Source organism: Elephas maximus, chromosome 8 (assembly GCF_024166365.1).
Source record: "Elephas maximus indicus isolate mEleMax1 chromosome 8, mEleMax1 primary haplotype, whole genome shotgun sequence".
NCBI lineage: Eukaryota > Metazoa > Chordata > Mammalia > Proboscidea > Elephantidae > Elephas > Elephas maximus.
Genome location: NC_064826.1, coordinates 8,464,546 through 8,492,332, shown reverse-complemented (window position 1 = coordinate 8,492,332; position 27,787 = coordinate 8,464,546). Strand labels below are relative to the sequence as shown.

Below are 27,787 nucleotides of genomic sequence, written 5' to 3'. Positions count from 1 at the left end.
ACTAGAATAGATATACTCCAGAGATATACAAATAGTCAATAAGCTCATGAATAAATAATCAACATCACTGCTCATTGAAAAACAACCATGAGATGCCACTTCACACCTACTAAAAAACCAAAAAACCAAACCCACTGCTGTCAAGTCAATTCCGACTCAGAGCGACCCTATAGGACAGAATAGAACTGCCCAATAGAGTTTCCAAGGAGCGCCTGGCAGATTTGAACTGCCGACCTTTTGGTTAGCAGCTGTAGCACTTAACCACTACACCACCAGGGTTTCCTCACACCCACTAGGATGACTATGATTAAAAAGACAGACAATAGTCAATATTGTCAAAGATGTAGAGAAACTAACCCTCATACAGTGCTGGTGAGAATGTAAAATGGTGCAACCACTTTGAAAGAAACTTGGCAGTTCTTCAAAAGGTTAAAAATAGGATTCACCATATGACTCAGCTCTACCTTTCCTAGGTGAGGACTGAAAACATATATTCATACAAAACGTTTGCATAAAAAGGCACAGGAGCATGATTCACCGTGGCCAAAAAGTAGAGGGAGCCCAGAAGTCCGTCAATGAACGAACAAGCAAAATATGGTACATACATGCAATGGAATATTATTCAACCTTAAAGAGGAATGAAGTCCTCATACGGGCTACAACACGGATTAAAACATCATGCTAAATGAAAGAAGCCAGTTACAAAAGGCCACATATTGTTTGATTCTATTTATACGAAATGTCTGGAAGAGGCAAACCCATAAGGATAGCAAGTAGACAGTGGTTTTCAGGAACTGGCTGGGACGAGGATGGGGACTGACCACTAATGGGTATGGAGTTTCTTTTTGGGTTGATAAAGGTATTCTGGGATTAGATAATGATGATGTTTGCACAATTTATGAATGTCCTAATGAAACATTGAATTGTATACTTTAAAGGAATTGCCCATGAAACAAAAAATTGAACGGGCAAATGTTGTGTTATATATACTTTTACCACAACTTAAAATAGGATGGATTTTATGTTATATTAAATGTATTTCAATAAAAAATAAACAAAAAGACTGGAAAGCAAATGTGTTTAACACTTAGAGAAGTGTTAAACAGTGCGCGCAACTGCAGAGACCAGCCTCTAGTGGCTTATTAACTTCTGGTATCCTTTTGCCTGGAGACTAGGCTTAAAGTCTGTTTGTAACGGTGCCAGCTTGCTTCCAGGAATTACGATTACACCACACATTTTTATCTTTGTCTTCTAATTCCTATGCAGATTCATTTGTTCCAGACTGCCCGGCAATCCCTGAATCAGAAAGGATAGACTGTGCTCCTGGCCAGGTGGTGACCCAGGTCAGAGAAATGGGCTTCCTGCCAGTGGCCTGTAGGCTTTATTTAAAGGCGATAAGTCTGTGAGGTGGGGGGAGGGTGGTGGTGGTGGTTTCGGGTTTTTTTTTTTACTGTTGTTATGGCTTCATTTCATCCTGTTTGAATGCTTGATCTACACTGATGCTTTTTGAAGTAAGTAATGATTTTTAATGACAAGTGGGACACCCTGGTGGTACAGTGGTTAAGAGCTACTGCTGCTAACCAAAAGGTCAGCAGTTCAAATCCACTGGCAGCTCCTTGGAAACCTTATGGGGCAGTTCTACTCTGTACTATAGGGCCACTGTGAGTTGGAATGGACTCAGTGGCAATGAGGTTAATGACAAATGGATCTAGAGTTTTTTCAAATAGGATTTCAGGTGTCCTTTATTATTACTACTAATTAAAAAAACACTAAAAACTTATTTTTCTACTAGTATATAGTTAGTATAGTAGTTTGAGATATGTAGGAATTGCAAACTATGCTTAGGTAAGGTTTTGAATTCCCTATTTTATTGTGTTTTCCCACAACTTTTGCATCTTTAATGAATCCAGAGTTGGCTTGTGTGTATGGTATGATGTGGGAGTCTAGAAATTTCTTTTCCCCATGAATTTCCAGTAGATCTCTTCTTCCCTCTGTACCTTTGCTGCAAATCAGATGTCATTGTATGTGTGAAAATGTTTCTGGAATCTCTATTTTATACCGTTGTCAGCTGTCTCTTCTTTTTTCAATATCACACGGCCTTAGTTACAATAGCTTTATAATGGGTCTTTGTTTGTGGTCATAGAAGTCTTCCAAATCATTCATACTTTTTTCTAGATCGACTAGTCTATGCTTGGCCCTGGAGATTTCTGGATAAATTTTAGAATCTGCCTGTCAGCTTCCTCACAAAACCTACTGGAAATTTATAGATTAATTTTGGGAGAATTGGCATCTTTATAAGATTGGATCTCCCACTCCATAAACATGTTATATCTCTCCATTTATTGAGATTTTTATTTTTGAAATTTTTGGTGTAGTGGTACTGCAGATTTTTTACTAGATTTATTCCTAACCTTTTGATATTCTGGTGCTACTTAGATGGTGTTACTTTAAAGCATTAATTTTCTGTTTATTTGTTGCTGGTATATAGATTTAAAATAGATTTTTGGATGTTGGCCTTATAATCAGCAGTCTTCTTGAATTTGCTTATTCTTTTTCCTACATTGCCTGTAAATTATTTTAGATTTTTCTAGCACAATAGCGATACTCAGAAATAATGACAATTGAAGGTTTTTTCCAGTATGTGTTCTTTTTTCACCCTTGCCTTGTAACACTGATTTAAAAGGTCCTTTTCTTTCTAATTTTTCAATATCAGTTTGAAATATTTGATCTAAAAGGCAATGTGTAACTGTGATAGGCTTAAGGGGTGAAAATTTCTAGAGAGTGATTTTAACTGAACATAAATGATAACTTTGACGTGAAATATTAGCTGTAACATTTCTTGCTTTCTGAGGAAGGTGGTTACTCATTGTTTACAGAATTTAAGCATTTGTCAGAGATTCTATTGGAGAAATCCTGTGTGAAATGGGAATCGGACTACATACTTTCAAGTCAATTTTTAACTCATAATTCTATTAGTCACTAATTTCTGAGTGGAAAGTGACATGAATACCTATTTGGAAGATAACTGGAGAATACTGTCTAGAAAAGTTTGGTTTTAAGGAAAGAATGGAGATGGGGACTTGTGAGTCTACTGTTACAGCCAAGGTATGAGTTTATGTGTTATGGGTTGTTGTGGTGACAAGCTAATTGGCAAAGAAGGAGAGCAATACAGATTCAAAAGGAAGAGATGTGGGCTTGAAGGAGCTGGAAGGGTAAGTGCCTCCAAAGTTTCACTTTTGTTGTCTGGGACACTGGGAATGGCTTAAAACTGAAATAGGGGCATTAAGCCAGAGAGCACACAAAACTATTGTTTACCGGAACACTTAATTGTGCTTATGCAGAACCTATACTTAGACCAAGAGGCAGTCTTTCCAGCAGAACAAGGAGATACTAAGTGGTTTAAAATCAGGACAGGTGTGTGTCAGGGTTCTATCCTTTCACCATACGTAGTCAGTCTGTATGTCGAGCAAATAATCTGAGAAGCTGGACTTTATGAAGAAGAACACAGCATCAGGATTGGAAGAAGACTCGTTAACAACCTGGCCTGTGCAGATGACACAACCTTGCTTGCTGAAGGCAAAGGGGACTTGAAGCACTTAAACTGATGAAGATCAAAGACTACAGCCTTCAGTATGGATTCCACCTCAACATGAAGAAAACAAAAATTCTCACAACCAGGCCAGTAAGCAACATTATGATAAGTGGAGAGATACTGAAGTTGTCGAGGATTTCATTTTACTTGGATCCACAATCAACACCCATGGAAGCAGCAGCCAAGAAGTCAAAAGATGCATCTGCATCAGGCAAAGCTGCTGCAGAAGACCTCTCTGAAGCGTTGAAAAACAGAGGTGTCACATTGAGGACTAAGGTACGCCTGACCCAAGCCATGGTATTTTCAGGAGCCTCATGTTATGAGAAAGTAGACAATGAATAATGAAGACCAAAGAAGAATCTGTGCCTTTGAATTGTGGCATTGGCGAAGAATATTCAATATACCGTGGACTATCATAAGAAAGAACAATCTGTCTTGGAAGAAGTACAGCCAGAAGCCTCCTTAGAAGTGAGGATTGTGAGACGTCTTATGTACTTTAGACACATTATCAGGAGGGACTAGTCTCTGGAGAAGGACATCATGCATGGTAAAGTAGAGCGTCAGCGAAAAAAGAGGAAGACCCTCAATGAGATGGATTGACACAGTGACTGCAACAATGGGCTCAAACATAGCAGCCATTGTGAGGATGGCACAGGACTGGGCAGTGTTTCGTTCTGTTGTACATAGGGTTGCTGAGTTGGAACTGACTTGATGGCGCCTAACAATGAGAACACCTAGATGTACTGAGTTTCTTGCCTTATTCCTTTTTATAGAGGTCTGTAAACTTTGGAACAATTTATGGCAACGAAACTGAACTTTTGGACTTTAGAGATCTCAGTTTCGCGGGTATCAGAGGTAGTTAATGTCTATCTCAGACTTAGGAAAACCAGATATCCAGAGATTACCCATAATCCAAACTCTTCTTGCTAGCTGGAGAGAATGAGATGGGATTACCAGTGAGATCTAGAGATCTTATATTTACAATATGATTGCTTTGTTTATAACAGGCATGGACCATTGATTTCAGTTATATTCATATTGTGACTTTTTAGAGTAATTACATCAGATGTTAGCATCCAACGTATTTTGTAGCACTATGCCCTTTTCAGGAAACCCTGGTGGTATAGCGGTTAAGAGTTATGGCTGCTAATCAAAAGGTCGGCAGTTCAAATCTGCCAGGTGCTCCTTGGGAATCTGATGGGGCAGTTCTACTCTGTCCTACAGGGTCGCTATGAGTAAGAATCAACTTGATGGCAATGGGTTTAATGGGTTATGCCTTTTTCAAATGAGTAGTGTTGTGAAATATTTGAAATATTCTGTATTTTACTACACAATCTGTACTAAATACATTTCTTTATTAAAAAAGATTCAGACATTATAGTTGTCATGAATCTAATTGTGTCTTCCCAAAATATCTGTCACCTTGGCTGGGCCATACTTCCGACTGCATGATTGTCCCCTATTTTGTCATCTGATGTGATTTTCCTATGCGTTGTAAATCCTAGCTCTTTAATGTTAATGAGGTATGATTAGATGCAGTTATGTAAATGAGGCAAGATTCAATCTACAAGGTTAGGTTGTGTCTTCTGTCAATCTCTTTTGAGATATAAAAGAAAGAAGCAAGCGGGGAAGGGCGGTGGGTAGATACCTCATACCACCAAAAAAGTAGTGCCAGGAGCAGAGTGTGTCCTTTGGACATGGGGTCCCTGCACTGAGACACTCCTAGTCTAGGGGAAGATTGATAACAAACTCCTTCCTCCAGAGCTGACAGAGAAAGAAAGCCTTTCCCTGGAGCTGGTGCCCTAAATTTGGACATCTAGCCTCCTAGACTATGAGAGAATAAACTTCTGTTTGTTAAAGCCATCCGCTTGTGATATTTCTGTTATAGCAGTACTAGGTAACTAAGACAATAGTTATGTACAAAGTAAAATGGGGGTCTTTATTCACAAGGACTCCTCTCTACCTCCAAATTCCCTCCCTAGAATCAGACTGACAGCTTAGTGTGTGTGTCCTTTTCTAGATCTTTCTATGCTTTTGCATATATATGTATATATGCATATGCTTGTTTATACATATATATGTATTGCTTGTTTGTTTTAACACAGATTTGATTTACTGTGTATATTGTTTTGCAACTTTTTAAAAAATAATTTAGTATTTGAATTTACCACACTATTTTATTTATCTTTTTAATATTTTGCTTCTGTTACAATGATCATATGATTTTCTTTTGTTGATATGAATTACGCTGAAAGATTTTTAAATTTTTGACCATCTTAGCATTCACTTGATGAGCCCTACCTGGATATTATGCCTTAATTCCTCTAATACATGAGTGAATTCACATTGCTAATATTAAATTTTGTCCATCTATGTTTTTTTAAATAAAATTGGCCTATACATATTTGTTTGCTTGTTTATTTAGACTGTACTAGGAGTTGGTACTGTGATCGCTGTAGCTTCATAAAATAAACGGAAGTTTTCAACCTTTATGCACGTTCTGAAAAGCTCTATAAACCATGAGAATGTTCTATTTACTAAAGATAAAGTAGAACTCTTTCACTAAACCATATGAACAAGGTATTTTTTAAGGGAAAGTTCTTTGACTACATCTGAAAATTCTCTGATGGCTGCTGATCATTTCAGGTTTTTCATCTGCTCTTAGCCAATTTCGATAACTTAATTTTTTACTAAGTAAAGATGCATTTAACTTAGAATTTCACGCTCATTGCAAATGTCTGTGCGAATAATGCTGTCACTTTTCTACACATATGGAAAGCAATCCTATGTGTCTCTTTTTGTTTCTAACCTTGTTTCCCTTTTTCTCAGAACAGCACTTGATATGGTATTTCTATGTCCTTGATCTTTTCAAAGAGTGTCTTTTAAATTTATTGATCTGCCAAGCTAATATCAAAACCTGTTCGCACACAATAGTAGTTATCAGTGTGAAATTACAACAGGAACCGATACATACCTGGTTAGAATATAATAGGGAGTCCCCAAACATATTTATGTGCGTGTATTTGTGCACTTAAATTTAGTTTGTAATAAAAATATTTTTTTAAATCAGCGGTAGAAACCAGCTCTATTCAGTTATTAGTGGTGTCTGTCTCACCTATAAACTCACAGCCAGCTAGGACTTTGTCTTCTTTTGAGCACTCCATCACCGGAACATAGATGAGTGCCCCAAACAATAATAGGTACTCTATAAATATTTTGTATTGATAGATGTAGGTATTTGCTTCTTTTCTATTTCATTAATGACTACTATTATTTTTACTAACTTTTTATGTGTTTTTGTGGGTTTTTTTTAGTTCTTTTCTAGTTTCTTTAGTTGTGTACTTCCTTCATGATATATAACATTGCTTTCCTTCCTTTTGGATTCATAGTTGGGCGTTGCAGCCCAAGGGCAATGGTTACTTCATTCACCCTTTCTCCCAAACTTTGCGTTTATCTTTTTGGGTGATGTTCTGGGATATTAAAACATTTTTGTCTTGCTACTTCTCTCTTTCAATGTTTTCATTTTCTTATTCATTCTAGATAACAAGGAATTTTAAATCTCATTGTTCAAAATCTTAACTTTCAAAATTTCTTGTTGCTTTTTTTAATGGAAGCAGTGGCTTTGCATCTCTCTCTTAAAATAACACTTATATTTTTCTTGAAGCCTTGTTATGTTTTTTCTGTTAACTGTTTCCACCAATTTATTTCTTCTGTTTGTTAAGTTGGGTGCCTTTCTGTCATAGTGTGGGTTTCTCACCAGTATTCATTGGTTCTTGACTGCCATCTTGGATTTAAGTACAATGACACCCTGATCTGCTTACCTTGGCTACACTGGGTATTTAAGAGGGAAGGAAAGGACTATGGGAGGCAATATTGGTATTTGTCTTTGGGGAGGGGAGTCCTCTGAACCCCTGATTGTCATTAGCTGGGGCATTGCTCTGCTTCTTGACTCTCAGCACCTCTCGGTATGCCTGCCAATTAGCAAGAGCTTAGCAATAACCGAGAGGAGCTTGGGGCTGGCCGGATGAATGCTCATAGTAGAAGTTCTCCATTAATCACCCAGAACTATGCTCCCGGCTGTTTTCTTCTTCTTCTACACACCAGCTCTGGGCTTGAAGCTATTCTTATTTTCCTCTTGTGTTTTAGGCTATGAATATATTTTCCGCTACATAAAGTCTCTTTGCTATGCTTTAGGAATTTAACATACCTGGTCTGCCATCTTGCATTCTTTTTGCTGCTTTTTAATGGATTTGTAATCTTCTTCTTAGTGACAGAAACGTCGCTTCATGTAAATTTAGTTGGAAGTGCAGTGGATACTTATGCTCATACCAACGTACCGATTCAATCTACCCCCTACTTCATTTATCTTAACTAAACAATTTTTATACAAGTCAAGCCATGATTACTGTGGGATCTTTAGAATATACACCTTACCAAATAATAATGAAATCATCCATAAATCAAACCACTCTGAGAAGCCATGTGTCGTTTATCTTTACCATATAAACCCAAAGCAGACCACTGGCATTGAGCCAATTTTGACTCAGAGAGACCCCATAGGGCAGAATAGAAGTGCCCCACAGGGTTTCCAAGGAGCAGCTGGTGGATTTGAACTGCCGACCTTTTGGTTAGCAGCTGAGCTCTTAACCACTGCACCACCAGGGCTCCTTGTATTCACTTATATTTACTTCACCCTCTCTCTTATGTTTATCTTAATTTTTTCTATTTACCTTTGCTTTACTTTTTCTTACTTAAAAATTTTTTAGTTTTTTAATTAACAGACTTTATTATTCAGAAAAGTTTTAGATTTGTAGAAAAATTGCACACAAAGTACAGAGTTCCCATATATCTCTTCTTCCTGCCCAGTTTCCCTTATTAATATCTTGCATTGGTGTGGTACGTTTGTTAGAATTGATGAACCAATACTGATATATTATTAACTGCAGTCCATAGTTCACTTTTTCTGTTGTAAGTTTTATGGGTTTTGACAAATGTATAATGTTGCATTCATTATTACAGTAACATACAGTATAGTTTCATTGCCCTTAAAATGACCCATTCATCTCCCTGAACCCTGGCAACCACCAATCTTTTCACTATCTTTATAAAAGAAAAAACAACCCAACCCAAACCCATTGCCATTGAGTTGATTCTGACTCCCAGCAACCCTACAGGACAGAGTAGAATTGTCCCCACAGGTTTCCAAGCCTGTAATTTATATGGAGGCAGACTGGCACATTTTTCTTCTGCAAAGCAGCTGGTAGGTTTGAATAGCCTACCTTTGGGTTAGCAACTGAGTGCTCCACTACTGTGCCACCAGGGCTCGTCGCTGTCTCTGTAGTTTTGTCTTTTCTAAAACGTCCTGTGGTGGGAATCATACAGTATGTAGCTTTGTTAGGTTGGCTTCTTTCACTCAGCAATATGCATTTAAAGTTCCTTCGTTTTTCTTTGTGGCCTGTTAGCTCATTTCTTTTTATCACTGAATGATACTCCACTGGGTGGATGTATGACTCTATCCATTTAGCTTTTGAAGAACATTTTGATTTCTTCCACCTTTTGACAATTATTAATGAAGCTGCTATCAACTTTTATGTGCAGGTTTTTATACGGGCACACGTTTTCAATTCATTTGTGTAAATACCTAGGAGTGTGATTGCTGGGTTGTATGGTATTTTAGCTTTCTCAGAGACCACCAGACCGTCTCCCAAAGTGACTGTGCCCTTTCACATTCCCAAAAGCAATGAATGTGAGTGCCTTTTGCTCCACATCCCTGTCAGCATTTGGTATTGTTTATCAGATAAGTGTTTTGCAAATATTTTCTACCAGTCTGTGGCTCATCTTCTCATTCTCTTAAACTTTTTCTTACTTAAAAAAAAAAAATGTATTTTCCTTTCTGTATTTGTTAGCCAGTTCCATAGCTCTTCTGCATGACGAAATGTAGCCTCCTCAGCCAGGCATTGAGGTCACTCATGGTCTGGGTGCCCTGTCCCTCCAGCCTCACCCGTATTACTCAATGCTCTTGCCACAGTGAGCGCATGGCTTTTCTGAGCATGTCATACATGTTCTTTGCATTGCTGCATCTTTGCCTGGAATACCCCTTTCCTGCCACTCTAGCGTCTAACCTCCTTGGTGCTTTAGGACTGTACTTACCTATCACCTGCCTGGGGAACCCTTCTGCCCACCCCCAGCATACCAGGCTGGGCACAATGCCTGGTGTGTGTCCCCTTAGCCCTCAGCACACTCTGTTTCACCACTCACCTCCCCATGCTATGGTTGCTTATTCATTGTCCAGACTCTAAGTTTGTGCCTTCCTTGTCTGCCTAATCAGTCCTTTGCCTGGGAGATTAAAAATGCATATTGGAAAGCTGGATAAATGTATGAATTAATGAAGAATTAATACATGAATGATGCTATTACAACTATCTTAAATTCTTCTTGAAATAAAATGGGTTATGAATAAACAAGTGTACTTTGCTCCCTTCATTTCATACAATTCTGACCTGGTGCCATTTTTACAGGAAGTCTGTAGCTGGCAGCGACGGTGCTGCTGGAACCCTGTGGAGGACACCAATGTCCCCAGGTGCTTCTTTCCCAAGAACTGGGGCTATGAAGTCAGCACGATTCTCTGGAACAAAAGTGAAGGTGAGCTCTGCCCTGCTCTTGGCCCAGGGAACAGCACATTATGACCAGAGAGCTAAAAGCGCCTCTTTCTCTCCTTAGAGTTTGCTGCCCAGTTGAAAAGGCTGCCATCCCCAACCCTGTTTGGAAATGATGTCAGCGACACCCTCTTCACAGCTGAATATCAGACATCCAATCGTTTTCATTTTAAGGTTGGCTTGGTGGCTCCCACTGCATACATCCGTGAAGAGAGCAGAGCCCCTCAGTGGGTTCGGATGACTCTCCTTCAGACATTGGGTGGGGATGTGGAGAGGGGGGGACTCTTCCTCATCTTGGAATCTCCTCTCCATCCTTGGCTGATTTTTATTTGATGGGAGACATATGATCGGGTGAATTCTGTGGAACCACAAGGCCAAGAATTAGAAGGTATTCTTATTGGGGGCTATTTGAGAGTGATCATCTTTTGTGGTTCTACAAGGAAGTGGTTTTATCTGGAATTGTCCCTCTGTTTTTCTTCCGACAGATCACCGACCTCAATAACAGACGACATGAAGTCCAACATGAAAGTATTAATTCTCTGACTCAGACTGTTAATATCTCTGATTTCAACTATCAAGTGGATGTCACTGAGAAGCCCTTCAGCATCAAAATAATGAGGGCAAGCAATGGAAAAGTCTTGTGAGCTTTTCTTTATGTATCTTTGAATATATCAAAACAAAACAAAACAAAAAATTGTGGTCAAGTCAATTCTGACTCATAGCGACCTCATAAGACAGAGTAGAACTGCCCCATAGGGTTTCCAAGGCTGTAATCTTTAGGAAGCCTACTGACACATCTTTCGCAAGGAGCAGCTGGTGGGTTTGAACCGCCGACCTTTCCTTTAGCAGCCAAGTGCTTAACCACTGCGCCACCAGGGCCCCTTATCTTTGAGTAAACACAGTCCCAACCTCCCTAATTCTAAATTACTATGGGTGGGCAATGAGATAAGTATGATGGGAAAATATTTGAACCTCAGAAAAATGGCAAAGCTTTTACTGTAAATCACCATACTGTTAATCTGTGGCGATTGTAGAGCGAAGAATCCTGACACGCAGTGTGCTAGTTTGCTAAGTGGCGCAAATGTACTGTGGCTCATATATATTATCAAACAGGTTTTATTATTTCGAATTAATATTCACACTGGAACTCAACTTCCCTGTTCATCACTCCAAATTATCATTTATAAATTTATAAATTGCCCCAGGAGGGCAATTTCCCATCAAATCCCTAACAATAGCTTGAGCTTAAATCACAGACTGTACCGGAGAGAACAAGTATTAATGTCAGTAAAACCTATATTCAAATCCTGGTTCTACCAAATCATCAGTCAGTTGTGTGATGACATTAGGCCAGGTACCTGGTCCCCCTCAGTCACATTGCCCATAGAAAGGGGATCGAAATACACCCTTCAGAGTTTGTTGCTAGGTGTTATTGTCGCTGTTGTTGTTGTTGTTGGTTGCCGTTGGCTAGATTCTGACTCATGACGGCCCCATGTGTGCGGAGTGCAACTGCTCCATAGGATTTTCTAGGCTGTGACCTCTCAGAAGCAGATCACCAGGCCTGTCTTCCGAGGCATCCTCTAATGAGATGATATCTATAAGGCATTCAGAGCAGTGTCTGCCAAGGAATAGACGTAGAGGAAATGTAAGGTCATGTTTACACTCTTCCCCCAAATCATCCAACTCGAGCTCCTGGTACCGAGCCCCAGTACTATGCTCCTCCAGGATTCAAGAACTAGAGATGCCTCCCAGGGTGTCGATGTAGCACTAGAGCTGATGGAAGCACCTGGAGGGTATGACCTCTAAGTATAGGCGGAAAGAAAGGGGAGTGCAGGTCCTGGCAGAGAGACTTGTTGGGTAACTCCCTCTTCCCCACTGTCCAGGTTGGACACGGGCATTGGGCCCCTCGAGTTTGCCCAACAGTACCTGCAGCTGTCTTTTCACCTGCCCAGCACCAACGTGTACGGGCTGGGGGAACACGTGCACCAGCAGTATCGCCGTGACATGAACTGGAAGACCTGGCCCATCTTCACTCGGGATGCCTCTCCCACCGAGGTGAGGTCCCTTTCATCACGCACAATCAGGAATACCTTCCCTCCTTTCTGGGAAGTCTCCTACAGAGAAAGATCTCTATAATATTTTGTCCAAATTTAAATGTTTGTACTGGGGAATACTTGTTCTGCAAGTTCATAAACACACAATTAGAAATAACAGCAATTTAAATAATATATATCACTTTTAAAGGGAAATATAATCTAAAGATTTATTTATACAGGGTAATATGTATTCCCTGGAAACCCTGGTGGCGTAGTGGTTAAGTGCTACAGCTGCTAACCAAAAGGTTGGCAGTTCGAATCCACCAGGCGCTCCTTGGAAACTCTATGGAGTAGTTCTACTCTGTCCTATAGGGTCACTATGAGTCTGAATCGACTTAACAGCAACTTTTTTTTTTTTTTTAATATGTATTAGGAGCCCTGGTGGCACAGTGGTTAAGAGCTTGGCTGCTAACCAAAAAGTTGGCAGTTTGAATCCACCAGCTGCTCCGTGGAAACCCTATGGGGCAGGTCTACTCTGTCCTATAGGGTCTCTGAGTCAAAATTGACTCAACGGCAATGCGTTTGGTTGTTTTTTTTAATATGTGTTAGAAAATGCTTCTGCAAAATAACTATGTCTGGTTTAATAAATGAGAAAATATCTAGAGGAGAGCTTCACAGAAGCCATTCTCAGTAGAACTTTTTTTTTTTATAATACTTTATTGTGTTTTTGATGAAAGTTTACACAGCAGCATAGGTTCCCATTTAACAATTTCTATACACACTGTTCAGAGACATTGGTCACATGTTCACATTGTGTCAATTTTCTCATTATTTCCTTTCTGGTTGTTCCCTTTCCATTAATCTAGCTTCCCTACCCCCACCCTGTTCCCCCCCCCATCCTCTTTAGGGTAAATGTTGACCATTTGGTCTCATACAGATGATTTTGTAAAGGAGTACAGTATTCACAGGTTATATTATTTATCGGCAGAACTTTGTGGACTAAAAAATGCCTCTTTTGGAAACTTTAATACTGTTCCAGGCCCTTGCTAGTTAAAGCGTGCTCGTGAGGCAGCAGTACTAGCATCACCTGGGAGCCTGTGAGAAATACAGAGTCTCAGGCCCTAGCCCAGCACCTACTGAATCCGAATCTGCATTTTAACAAGATCCCCAGGTGAACCACATGCATATTCAACGTACCTGTAGTGAAGGGTTAGTTTCCTTGTTTCATTTAAATCCAGTATAGGCAATACTTTCATAAAACACAAAATATAAGAAGAATGAAATAATAATAATAAAAAACTCCAAAGACATACAAAACACAAAATCAAATTTTAAATTGAACAGACACAAATCTACTCTTTTAGACAGTATAAAAAAGTTTCTAAACTCTTACTCTAGATTTTCATATTTTTCCTATTGCTGAGGAGGAGTACTGGTGGCACAGTAGTTAAAGCACTCTGCTGTTAACTGGCAATTCAAACCCACCAGCCACAGTTCTGGAGAAAGATATGGCAGCCTGCTTCCATAAAGACTTACAACCTTGGAAACCCTGTAGGGCAGTTCTACTGTCCTATAGGATTGCTATGAGTTGGAATAGATTCAACGGCAGTGGGTTTTTTTTTTTTTTTTTGGTCACTGATGGATAACACAGCCTAGGGAGGTGCCAGCCCATGGACAACACTTTGAGTAGTGTTACTTTGTAGAGCACGTCTTGAAACCTCCATTGTGCTGATGAGACTTCTCGGATCTGTGCAACAACTTCAGGGTGCTCCATGTTGCTGGCAGGGATGGGGCTGAAGCTTTGCAATCCATATTCCCTAGGAGATGAACACAGCAGGTAGCATATTAATTGCTCCCCTGCCCCACAACAGACTCTGATGCAATGGAGAAAGCAGTTACTGAACCAAAAAAAGAAAAACAAAAGACAAAAGCAATGACCAAAACATTCACGAAAATGCTTAGTCTAGGATCCTGATAATTCTGGAATACTAAGCAGCATATTAAGTTTAAGTTTCCACAGCTGAAGTTCTTGAGTTATGCAGTCACAGATTAAAGACTCTATTTATTTATTTATCGCTCCACCTGCATTCTTTCCAAGTGTTGATATTGTGAGTCCTTATGGTTCCGATTTTAAATCTAGCCTAATTTTGCTAGATCTGTTGTTCCTCTCTGTTTTACATGGCATGCTGATTTTCTTTTTCCTCCTTCTCCTTCTGGACTTTCCCATTATCAGCACTATAGCCCTGTACCCGTTGCCGTCGAGTCAATTCCAACTAATAGCAACCTATAGGACAGAGTAAAATTGCCCCATTAGGTTTCCAAGGAGAGCTGGTGGATTCGAACTGTGACCTTTTGGTTAGCACCCTTGGCTCTTAGCCACAGTGCCACCACAGTTCCATGGCCCTGTACCAGGTGCTAAGTTTGTGACACTATGACACAGGATGCTTCTGTAAAGCTTTCGGGATATTATGATCAATAGCTTCTCTTTGTACAGCGCTTACAGTGGTACGTTTTCTTTTTTTTATATCAGTGCTCATCACAGTCCAGTGACAGGCTCAGTACCTCCCTCTACTTTTTAGTTTAATTTTTTTTAGTACGTAATTAACACATATTCATTACAGAAAAATTAGAATTTATACATAGGCATAAAGAAGCAATTTAAAATAGCTCATAATCGCTGTGAGGAATCAACTTGACGACAATGGGTTTTTGGTATAATCCCATCATCTTCTGCTAACATTTTGGTATATGTCATTACAGATATTTTCTACTGTAAAAAAAGAAAAAAACTAAGTTAGGTATAATGTATATACCATATGATTCACTCCTTTTAAATGTACTATAATTTTTAGTAAATGTACTGGTAAATTTACCAAGTTATACAACCATCGTCATAGTCCAGTTTTAGAACATTTTCTTTACCCCGATATGACCCCTTATGCAATTTAACATTAAATCCCCAATCTCCCCACCCGATCCCCACTCGACCCCCAAGCAACCACTAATCTATCTATGGCTCTTTAGATTTAACTTTTATGGTTATTTTATACAAATGGAATCATGATACAAGGTGTGATCTTTTGAGTATTGCTCCTTTCATTGAGCTTAATGTTTTTGAGATTTTTCGACGTCATAATGTGTACCAGAACCTCATTTCTCTTTATTGCTGAATAATATTCCATTGTATGGATATACCTACCTTGTTTTTCCATCCACTGATTGGTGGGTATTTCAATACCTTTTTGGTACTATGCTGAGACACATCACAAGGCTAGAAAAAGAAAGTAGAATAGCAACATTACTTCCAAAATGAGCAACATGGTACAGGGAGGCAGTGTACCAGTGGTTAGGAATCCTAGCCTCTAACCACTGCTAAGACATCCTGCTCTGGGGAAATCGGTGTGGTGATCAGGTACACATTGTGCACAGCTTTTGATTTGGTTTTAGGGTGATTGAAAACATTTTTAACGCACCATGCTCATTTATGTCCTTTTTTCTTTTTGCCGACAGGGCATTAATCTATACGGGGCTCATACCTTCTTCTTGTGCCTGGAAGACACCAGCGGCTCCTCGTTCGGGGTTTTTCTGTTGAACAGTAACGCCATGGGTAAGAAGCATCTTTTTATCTTGGCAGGATTTGGGATGCTGCTTTTACAAAACTGTTCACGGTGAGATCACCGTTTAACAGAGGTGTATTGGGCCTATAACACTTCTATAGAAACTGGAACTTCTCAGTAGATTAACCTGTCTGCAAACCCAGTTCAGGGGTTTCAATGCTCTTTTTATTGAAATCTGCTCCAGGATTCTTCTTCAACCAATGTTTTCCATAATATTTTGTAGATAATAGGACCCATCATTGATTGGCACATTCCAATGAGGCCTGTAGGTTTCACCGCTTAAACCATGTTCTGTTTGTAGGCAAAAAGGCTGCGCTTTCTACGCCATTTGTCACAGCCCTTCTTTTCCCACTCCTGTATCTTTCTCCTCCAGCTTCTGGATTAGTGAGGCTCTAAGGAGATTAGGTGGTGCGAGCAGTTTGCGACTGGCTGCTAACCTAAGTGTTGACAGTTCAAATCTACCCAGTGGTGCCACCAAAGAAGGGCCCGGCAATCTACTTCTGTAAAGACGGCAGCCAAGAAAACCCTATGGGGTTGCCAGGAGTCAGAACTGATCCATACCAAAAACCAAACCAAACCCACGGTGGTCAAGCCGATTCCCACTCACAGTGACCCTACAGGACAGAGTAGAACTGCCCCATAGAGTTTCCAAGGAGTGCCTGGTGGGTTTGAACTGCCAGCCTTTTGGTTAGCAGCCATAGCCCTTAACCACTTCGCCACCAGGGTTTCCAACTGATAAATAGCAAGATTTTTTTTTTTTTTTTTTTTTTTGCGGGGGGGCAGTGTTTAATAAGACTTTTAAAAATACTTTATTTAGGTTAACCCATGAGCAAGCCCCAGAAGTTTGTAGTTTTATATGGCCAGATTACAATAGAACTTGTTCTTTTTTCTCCGAAAAACAAAACAAAACAAAACAAAGCCACCCCCATCCTTCGTTAGTGTTTTACTCATTCAGTATTTTGCTCAACTCCCCCCCTCCCCCGCCGTTGAGTGGACTCCGACTCGTAGCCACCCTGTAGGACAGAGTAGAACCGCTCCACAGGGTGTCCAAGGCTGTAATCTTTACGGAACCAGACTGCCACATCACTTTCCTGAGGAGGTGGCTGGTGGGTTCGAACCACCGACATTTGGGTTAGCATCCAGGAGCTTTAGCCACCGTTCCACCAGGGCTTCTTTGCTAAACCTCGGTGGCTCCCTAATAAAAGAAATGTGTAATCTCCATCTCTTTCAAAGTGAGGCTTAAAACCACGTGTTTTATACAGCTTGGCTCTTTACATTCTAGAGAAGAACACGTTTTCAACCATGACGTTCTAGTAACTCTCATTTAAATCTTTTAGAGGTCACCCTTCAGCCTGCTCCCGCAATCACCTACCGCACGATTGGGGGTGTTCTTGACTTTTACGTGTTCCTGGGAAGCACTCCAGAGCAGGTCGTTCAGGAATACCTGGAGGTATGGATTTGTGTAGACGGTCGTTTTGCATTGCTGTCGTCTCAGACCCTCATTATAAACTAACACGAGAAAAGGAAAGGTTATGTACAGTAAACTGTCCGGACTAGCAATGAGGGGACTGTGACTCTCTCATCCATCGTAGGTTGATTTTGATGGACAGACATTTATTGGACTCTTTCTGAATGCAAGAGAGGCGCTGTACAAGGTTCTGGAAATTCAAAAGCAAGTCCAATTCTGATGCCACCCTGCTTTCGAGGGGCTCTTGGTGCATCCACGTGTGACCAGTCATTCCAGAGACCTAAGGCCACAAATCAGCAACATTTATTCATTCACCCAGTAAATAAAAACTCGGTGTAAAAGAACTGTGTAAAAGGGGCCGTGCTTGTTATTGAAAATCGCTTTTCCGTTTATTTTTTATTCAAGCCATAACAACAGGAAGAAACTTTAGACGCCATGTAGTCTGAACTCTCTACAGATAAGAAAACCCAGGTACAGAAAGGTGACATGATTTGTTCAAGATGACACATAAAGGCATGGGAAACGTGGTCCCAGACGTTCGAGCATTTACAATCAAACACGGGAAAGAAGAAACCAGCCGCCCTTGAGTCAGCTTTGACTCGTGGTGACCCCATGTGTGTCAGAGCAGAACTGCTCTCCACAGGGTTTTCAGTGGCTGATTTTTTGAAAGGAGATCACCAGGCCTTTCTTGTGAGGTACCTCTGGGTGGACTTTAACCTCCAACCTTTCAGTTAACAGCTGAGTGCGTTAACCATTTGCGCCACTCAGGGGCTCCAGGGGAAAGAAGAAACAGTGAAATGAGTAAAATAGGAAGCACCTCTTAATAAATGCATTAGTGAGTTGCAAATAACTAATCGGGGATTCTGAGGCATGACAGAAAACTCCTGCAGAGGAGGCTCATCTGGAGGACAGGGACTCTTCAGGAACAATGACAGGCGGGGCACCATCTGAGATCTTTTCAGAATTGTGGCTTGAGGGACTTGGAACACTTGAATTTTAAACATATTCCACCATTTCTTCACCCATCCTACCCCAAATCACATCAGCCTCTATAACTTCATCCTTAGCACATACCACTGTCTGAAATTTATTAGACATTTATTTACTTCCTTGTTTACTCCCCACTAGAATTCAAGCTCCACTGGGCAGAAACTATGTTTGCTTTGTCTACCGCTATATCCCAAGTGCCTAGGTCAACCCTTTCCACATCATAGGCCATCAGGAAGTATTTACTGAATGAATGAATGTCATCGCTCCCCCCAAGATTATACTATAATCCAAGCATTTTCTGCAAACTCCAATCACTTTCTAATGTTGCAATTGTTGGGAATACATTTAGGTCGACAGCAGAAAGAGATGTGAGTTGAGAATTTCATAAATTTACCCAGGAGATTGCCCTTGATTCTGATATTATCTGTCTGGGGACTTTACAGAAAATGAGATGGAACCAATGTCTGCAGTGTTGGACACAGTGCTCATTCTAAATGCCAGCTACTTCTTTATTGGTTGTTTTCAGCTTGTTGGAAAACCATTCTTGCCTTCCTACTGGAGTCTTGGGTTCCAGCTTAGTCGCAGGAATTATGGTGGCATCGAAGGACTGAAAAATGTTGTGAGTCGAAACCGTGCAGCTGGGATCCCGTATGTAAGTCGAAACTTCTCCTATTCTACATTCTACATTAGGCACTGTTTTTGGTCTTTTTAATTTTGCATCGATTTTAATTTGTTAGGAAAAATATATTTATCTGTAGATCAATCAATCGATAGGTGAACAAATACACTGTTAGAAATTTGCCTGCTAAATTACCTATCACATCACGGAGAGAGCACAGTTTATAGAGTCGGATGGAAATGGCTTTGAATTTTAGTTTTGCCTCTTCTTGGCTGTAGGCAACATTGAGTTAGTTTATTAGCATCTCTGAGTCCTCATTTCCTCCTTTGTAAAATGAGATTACAAGACTTTGTGCAGTGGGCTGGTAGTAAGAAACGCCTTATGTCACTCATGTAAAACACCTAGACAGAGGGTAAGACACCTGGTGCGGAGGGGAACTCTGTCAGTGTCAGCTATGATTTTACAAGAGGAAGCCACACCTGAGCTGACGTGGTTAACAGAGGCCAAAGATTATAACAATAATGTCCAGTAAATGAGACCACCTTCTCATTATGGCCTCGTACACCCCTTCCAGATTTAGCCAAGTCTAATTTTGAAAGCTCTGTAGTTGCTTGGCTCTAAATGGCTCCCCAGAGTTAGAACAGGTGCTGCTGCCTTGAGCAACAGGCCACACATTCCTTCCGACTCATAGCCACCTTCAACCTGCCCCACAGGATTTCCAAGGCTGTGATCTTTATGGAAGCAGACTGCCGCATCTGTCTGCCACAGAGTGGCTGATGGGTTCAAACCACCAACTTTTGGTTAGCAGCTGAACACTTAACTACTGTACCACCAGGACTCCTCTGCCTATAAACTAGAGCCTTTAAGTGATGAGCTATTTCCTGAGGAGACACTGGGACGTAGAAGACTTCCTTGTGACTTCGGGTTGTTATGTGGTAGAGTGGGGGAATGAACCTCTGACGCGAAGGGTCTCTCACCAAAAACCTGCCCTCCCCATGTATGTGACCTTGGGCAATGTCACTTAACCTCTTCACATTTCAGTCTTCTCACTAAGAATAATACCTGCTCCTCACAGGTTGGTGTGCAAGCAAGAGAGGCAACATATGTGTGAGAGTTTGATTATTTAAAACTCCAGCCCTTCGTTATGTGTATTTGTATTATTGCTGTAACAGTTTTAGAGGACGCACACACACACACACACACACACACAAAAGCAGTTTTCATTAAGTCAATTCAGACTCATGGTGACCCCATGAGTGTCAGAGTAGAACTGTGCTCCATAGGGCTTTCAGTGGCCAATTTTTGAGAAGTAGGTCACCAGGCCTTTCTTCCGAGGAACATTTGAGCTGACCATTTGTTTAGCAGCCTAGTGCCTCACCCTGAACCACCCAGAGACTCCTTTATTGGAGAGGGAGAACATTTTTTTCCTCTTATCATATATTCTGGCTTGATGCTGGGGTTTAATGTTACTGATACAGTCATCTAAACACACACCTGCCTTAGGTCAAGCATCCAAGCCCTCAGGTTATAGAGATCAACAAGATTCAGGCCCCACCCTTGAGTTCTCACAATACCTTTGGCATGCACTTCTCTGGCAAGGGGGTGACCTGCAGCTGACAGCAACGCATGTTTTGAAGAGGGGCTTATTTGCTCCAGGGAGACAGCCATACCTAGAAGCTCCAGGACCACTAAGAAATATGGCCTTCGTTTCTATTTCTGCTTCTTTCTTGGCCATTTTAACTATTTTTTTTATTGTTGTTGTTGTTCTTTTTTTTTTTCTTTTTATTAACTTTTTTTTTAATGATCTTTTTTTTTAATTAACTTTTATTGAGCTTCAAGTGAACGTTTACAAATCAAGTCAAACTGTCACATATAAGTTTATATACACCTTATTCCATACTCCCACTTGCTCTCCCCCTAATGAGTCAGCCCTTCCAGTCTCTCGTGACAAATTTGCCAGCTTCCAACTCTCTCTATCCTCCCATCCTCCCTCCAGACAGGAGATGCCAACACAGTCTCAAGTGTCCACCTGATACAAATAGCTCACTCTTCATCAGCATCTCTCTCCTACCCACTGTCCAGTCCCTTTCATGTCTGAGGAGTTGTCTTCGGGAATGGTTCCTGTCCTGGGCCAACAGAAGATTTGGGGACCAGGACTGCCGGGATTCCTCTAGTCTCAGTCAGACCATTAAGTATGGTCTTTTTGTGAGAATTTGGGGTCTGCATCCCACTGATCTCCTGCTCCCTCAGGGGTTCTCTGTTGTGCTCCCTGGCAGGGCAGTCATCGGTTGTGGCCAGGCACCATCTAGTTCTTCTGGTCTCAGGATGATGTAGGTCTCTGGTTCGTGTGGCCCCTTCTGTCTCTTGGGCTCTTAGTTATCGTGTGACCTTGGTGTTCTTCATTCTCCAGGTGGGTTGAGACCAACTGATGCATCTTAGATGGCCGCTTGTTAGCATTTAAGACCCCAGACGCCACATTTCAAAGTGGGATGCAGAAATGTATTCGTAATAGAATTATTTTGCCAATTGACTTAGAAGTCCCCTTAAACCATGGTCCCCAAACCCCCGCCCTTGCTCCGCTGACCTTTGAAGCATTCAGTTTATTCCGGAAACTTCTTTGCTTTTGGTCCAGTCCAGTTGAGCTGACCTTCCATGTATTGAGTATTGTCCTTTCCTTCACCTAAAGCAGTTCTTATCTAGTAACTAATCAGTAAAAAACCCTCTCCCACCCTCCCTCCCTCCCCCGCTCGTAACCACAAAAGTATGTGTTCTTCTCAGTTTATACTATTTCTCAAGATCTTATAATAGTGGTCTTATACAATATTTGTCCTTTTGCCTCTGACTAATTTCGCTTAGCATAATGCCTTCCAGGTTCCTCCATGTTATGAAATGTTTCAGAGATTCGTCACTGTTCTTTATCGATGCGTAGTATTCCATTGTGTGAATATACCACAATTTATTTAACCATTCATCCGTTGATGGACACCTTGATTGCTTCCATCTTTTTGCTATTGTAAACAGAGCTGCAATAAACGTGGGTGTGCATATATCTGTTTGTTGGAAGGCTCTTATTTCTCTAGGGTATATTCCGAGGAGTGGGATTTCTGGGTTGTATGGTAGTTCTATTTCTAACTTTTTAAGAAAACGCCAGATAGATTTCCAAAGTGGTTGTACCATTTTGCATTCCCACCAGGAGTGTATAAGAGTTCCAATCTCTCCACAGCCTCTCCAACATTTATTATTTTGTGTTTTTTGGATTAATGCCAGCCTTATTGGAGTGAGATGGAATCTCATCGTAGTTTTCATTTGCATTTCTCTAATGGCTAATGATCGAGAGCATTTTCTCATGTATCTGTTAGCTGCCTGAATATCTTCTTTGGTGAAGTGCGTGTTCATATCCTTTGCCCACTTCTTGATTGGGTTGTTTGTCTTTTTGTGGTTGAGTTTTGACAGAATCATATAGATTTTAGAGATCAGGCGCTGGTCGGAGATGTCATAGCTGAAAATTCTTTCCCAGTCTGTAGGTGGTCTTTTTACTCTTTTGGTGAAGTCTTTAGATGAGCATAGGTGTTTGATTTTTAGGAGCTCCCAGTTATCTGGTTTCTCTTTGGTATTTTTGGTAATGTTTTGTATTCTGTTTATGCCTTGTATTAGGGCTCCTAAGGTTGTCCCTATTTTTTCTTCCATGATCTTTATCGTTTTAGTCTTTATGTTTAGGTCTTTGATCCACTTGGAGTTAGTTTTTGTGCTTGATGTGAGGTATGAGTCCTGTTTCGTTTTTTTGCAAATGGATATCCAGTTATGCCAGCACCATTTGTTAAAAAGACTATCTTTTCCCCAATTAACTGACACTGGGCCTTTGTCAAATATCAGCTGCTCATATGTGGATGGATTTATATCTGGGTTCTCAATTCCGTTCCATTGGTCTATGTGTCTGTTGTTGTACCAGTACCAGGCTGTTTTGACTACTGTGGCTGTGTAATAGGTTCTGAAATCAGGTAGAGTGAGGCCTCCCACTTTCTTCTTCTTTTTCAGTAGTGCTTTGCTTATCCAAGGCTTCTTTCCCTTCCATGTGAAGTTGGTGATTTGTTTCTCCAACACATTAAAAAATGACATTGGAATTTGGATCGGAAGTGCATTATATGTATAGATGGCTTTTGGTAGAATAGACATTTTTACTACGTTAAGTCTTCCTATCCATGAGCAAGGTATGTTTTTCCACTTAATAGGTCCTTTTTAGTTTCTTGTAGTAGTGCTTTGTAGTTTTCTTTGTATAGGTCTTTTACATCTTTGGTAAGATTTATTCCTAAGTATTTTACCTTCTTGGTGGCTACTGTGAATGGTATTGATTTGGTTATTTCCTCTTCGATGTTCTTTTTGTTGATGTAGAGGAATCCAAGTGATTTTTGTATGTTTATCTTATGACCTGAGACTCTGCCAAACTCTTCTATTAGTTTCAGTAGTTTTCTGGAGGATTCCTTAGGATTTCCTGTGTATAAGATCATGTCATCTGCAAACAGAGATAATTTTACTTCCTCCTTGCCAATCCAGATGCCCTTTATTTCTTTATCTAGCCTATTTGCTCTGGCTAGGACCTCTAGCACAATGTTGAATAAGAGCGGTGATAAAGGGCATCCTTGTCTGGTTCCTGTTCTCAAGGGAAATGCTTTCAGGCTCTCTCCATTTAGAGTGATGTTGGCTCTTGGCTTTGTATAAAAATAGATGCCCTTTATTATGTTGAGGAATTTTCCTTCAATTCCTATTTTGGTGAGAGTTTTTATCATAAATGGGTGTTGGACTTTGTCAAATGCCTTTTCTGCATCAATTGATAAGATCATGTGGTTTTTGTCTTTTGTTTTATTTATATGGTGGATTACATTAATGGTTTTTCTGATATTAAACCAGCCTTGCATACCTGGTATAAATCCCACTTCGTCATGGTGCGTTAATTTTTTGATATGTTGTTGAATTCTATTGGCTAGAATTTTGTTGAGGATTTTTACATCTATGTTCATGAGGGATATAGGTCTGTAATTTTCTTTTTTTGTGATGTCTTTACCTGGTTTTGGTATCAGGGAAATGGTGGCTTCATAGAATGAGTTAGGTAGTATTCCATCATTTTCTATGCTTTGAAATACCTTTAGTAGTAGTGGTGTTAACTCTTCTCTGAAAGTTTGGTAGAACTCTGCAGTAAAGCCATCTGGGCCAGGGCTTTTTTTTTTTTGTTGGGAGTTTTTTGATTACTGTTTCAATCTCTTTTTTTGTTATGGGTCTATTTAGTTGTTCTACTTCTGATTGTGTTAGTTTAGGTAGGTAGTGTTTTTCCAGGAATTCATCCATTTCTTCTAGGTTTGCAAATTTGTTAGAGTACAATTTTTCATAATAATCTGATATGATTCTTTTAATTTCAGTTGGGTCTGTTGTGATGTGGCCCATCTTGTTTCTTGTTCGGGTTATTGTTTCCTTTCCTGTATTTCTCTAGTCAGTCTGGGTGATGGTTTATCAATTTTGTTAATTTTTTCAAAGAACCAGCTTTTGGTTTTGTTAATTCTTTCAATTGTTTTTCTGTTCTCTAGTTCATTTAGTTCAGCTCTAATTTTTATTATTTGTTTTCTTGCTGCCTGATGGATTCTTTTGTTGCTCACTTTCTATTTGTTCAGGTTGTAGGGACAGTTCTCTGATTTTGGCTCTTTCTTCTTTTTGTATGTGTGCATTTATCGATATAAATTGGCCTCTGAGCACTGCTTTTGCTGTGTCCCAGAGGTTTTGATAGGAAGTATTTTCATTCTCGTTGCATTCTATGAATTTCCTTATTCCCTCCTTAATGTCTTCTATAACCCAGTCTTTTTTGAGCAGGGTATTTTTCAGTTTCCAAGTATTTGATTTCTTTTCCCTAATTTTTCTGTTATTGATTTCCACTTTTATGGCCTTGTGGTCTGGGAAGATGCTTTGTAATATTTCGATGTTTTGGATTCTGCAAAGGTTTGTTTTATGACCTAATATGTGGTCTATTCTAGAGAATATTCCATGTGCGCTAGAAAAAAAAGTATACTTTGCAGCAGTTGGGTGGAGAGTTCTGTATAAGCCAATGAGGTCAAGTTGGTTGATTGTTGTAATTAGGTCTTCCGTGTCTCTATTGAGCTTCTTACTGGATGTCCTGTCCTTCTCCGAAAGTGGTGTGTTGAAGTCTCCTAGTATAATTGTGGAGGTGTCTCTCACTTTTCAGTTCTGTTAAAATTTGATTTATGTATCTTGCAGCCCTGTCATTGGGTGCATAAATATTTAATATGGTTATATCTTCCTGGTCAATTGTCCCTTTTATCATTATGTAGTGTCCTTCTTTATCCTTTGTGGTGGATTTCAGTTTAAAGTCTATTTTCTCAGAAATTAATATTGCTTCTCCTGCTCTTTTTTGCTTATTGTTTGCTTGATATATTTTTTTCCATCCTTTGAGTTTTAGTTTGTTTGTGTCTCTAAGTCTAAGGTGTGTCTCCTGTAGGCAGCATGTAGACGGATCGTGTTTCCTTATCCAGTCTGAAACTCTCTTTCTCTTTATTGGTGCATTTAGTCCATTTACATTCAGCGTAATTATAGATAAGTTTTATGTGTTTAGTGCTGTCATTTTGATGCCTTTTTATGTGTGTTGTTGACAATTTCAATTTTCCACTTACTTTTTTGTGCTGAGACTTTTTCTTAGTAAATTGTGTGTTCCTCATTTTCATAGTATTTGACTTTATGTTTGCTGAGTCATTACGTTTTTCTTGGTTTTTATTTTGAGTTATGGAGTTGTTATACCTCTTTGTGGTTACCTTAATATTTATCCCTATTTTTCTAAGTAAAAACCTGACTTGTATTGTCCTATGTCGCCTTGTATCCCACTCTATATGGCAGTTCTATGCCACCTGTATTTAGTCCCTCTTTTTGATTATTGTGATCTTTTACATATTGACTTCAATGATTCCCTGTTTTGAGCATTTTTTTTTTTAATTATCTTAATTTGTTTTTGTGATTTCCCTATTTGAGTTGATATCAGGATGTTCTGTTCTGTGACCTTGTGTTGTGCTGGTATCTGATATTATTGGTTTTCTGACCAAACAATTTCCTTTAGTATTTCTTGTAGCTTTGGTTTGGTTTTTGCAAATTCTCTAAGCTTGTGTTTATCTGTAAATGTCTTAATTTCACCTTCATATTTCAGAGAGAGTTTTGCTAGATATATGATCCTTGGCTGGCAGTTTTTCTCCTTCAGTGCTCTGTATATGTCATCCCATTGCCTTCTTGCCTGCATGGTTTCTGCTGAGTAGTCTGAACTTATTCTTATTGATTCTCCCTTGTAGGAGACCTTTCTTTTATCTCTGGCTGCTTTTAAAATTTTCTCTTTACCTTTGGTTTTGGCAAGTTTGATGATAATATGTCTTGGTGTTTTTCTTTTTGGATCAATCTTAAATGGGGTTCGATGAGCATCTTGGATAGATATCCTTTCGTCTTTCATGATGTCAGGGAAGTTTTGTGTCAGCAGATCTTCAACTATTCTCTCTGTGTTTTCTGTCCTCCCTCCCTGTTCTGGGACTCCAATCACACGCAAGTTATCCTTCTTGATAGAGTCCCACGTGATTCTTAGGGTTTCTTCATTTTTTTAAATTCTTTTATCTGATTTTTTTTCATCTATGTTGGTGTTAATTCCCTGGTCCTACAGATTTCCCACTCTGCATTCTAATTGCTCAATTCTGCTCCTCTGACTTCCTATTGCGTTGTCTAATTCTGTAATTTTATTGTTAATCTTTTGGATTTGTGAGTGCTGTCTCTCTATGGATTCTTGCAACTTATTAATTTTTCCACTATGTTCTTGAATAATCTTTTTGAGTTCTTCAACAGTTTTATCAGTGTGTTCCTTGGCTTTTTCTGCAGTTCGCCTTATTTCATTTCTGAGGTCATCCCTGATGTCTTGAAGCATTCTGTAAATTAGTTTTTTATATTCTGTATCTGATAATTCCAGGATTGTATCTTAATTTGGGAAAGATTTTGATTCTTTTGTTTGGAGGGTTGTAGAAGCAGTCATGGCCTCCTTCTTTATGTGGTTTGATATCGACTGTTGTCTCCAAGCCATCACTAAGATATTGTAGTGATTTATTCTATATTTGCTCACTGAGTCTTATCTTTTTTTGTTTTCTTTGAATATACGTGGATGGGCTACTAGATTGTGCTGTCTTGTTTTTTGATTGTTGTAGCCCTCGACTTACTTATGACCTATTACCAGCTGGTTTGGGCTGTTACCAGATATATATGCCTGAGTCCATTCACTATTCTTGAGTAGAATCTGATTTTGGGTCATCAAGTGTGTGATGCACCCTATCACCTATCCACCTTGAGAAGTAGTGGTGATAGTTGTGTGCACCAGATTCTAGTAGCAGCTGATGTTCACACTCTGGGGTGGGGGGCAGGATGCTGACAGGCTTCCCCCAAGTGTCAGTGAGGTAGGTGTGTCTCTATTCCTAAAGCACCTTGGCGGGTGGGCTCTGCAGCTGTACCTTAGGCCCCCAATGCAAGTACCTCTACAGATTGGTAGGTGTCACCCTCCTTAGACCCCTAAGGCAGGAGGCTAGGTGGTCTGGGAGGAGCTTCAGCCCTCAGTTCCCTGTTGTGGGTCGGTGAGGGCTCTGTTGAATACGCAGAGGTATCAGACCTGGGAAACTCGTCTTTCCAGTAAATCCGCTAAAAAAAAATGCAGTCAGATCCCTATCAGAAATGCCTTTGCATTATAATAGCCACCTTGTTCCCTGTAGGGTTGAAAGCCGGAGACTGTGGATCACAT

At 40.0% G+C, this 27,787-nt stretch overlaps 1 protein-coding gene across 1 annotated transcript in view; it reads left to right on the top strand.

Moving 5' to 3' along the window:
- MGAM2 (maltase-glucoamylase 2 (putative)) overlaps window positions 1-27,787 on the top strand; it is a 105,436-nt gene that overhangs the window by 10,231 nt on the left and 67,418 nt on the right. The window contains exons 3-10 of the mRNA XM_049894599.1: window positions 1,267-1,343; window positions 10,111-10,234; window positions 10,313-10,422; window positions 10,734-10,888; window positions 12,132-12,303; window positions 15,795-15,891; window positions 17,239-17,351; window positions 18,886-19,011. Coding sequence (XP_049750556.1) covers window positions 1,267-1,343; window positions 10,111-10,234; window positions 10,313-10,422; window positions 10,734-10,888; window positions 12,132-12,303; window positions 15,795-15,891; window positions 17,239-17,351; window positions 18,886-19,011 — 974 coding nt within the window. The remainder of the gene's footprint in view (window positions 1-1,266; window positions 1,344-10,110; window positions 10,235-10,312; window positions 10,423-10,733; window positions 10,889-12,131; window positions 12,304-15,794; window positions 15,892-17,238; window positions 17,352-18,885; window positions 19,012-27,787) is intronic.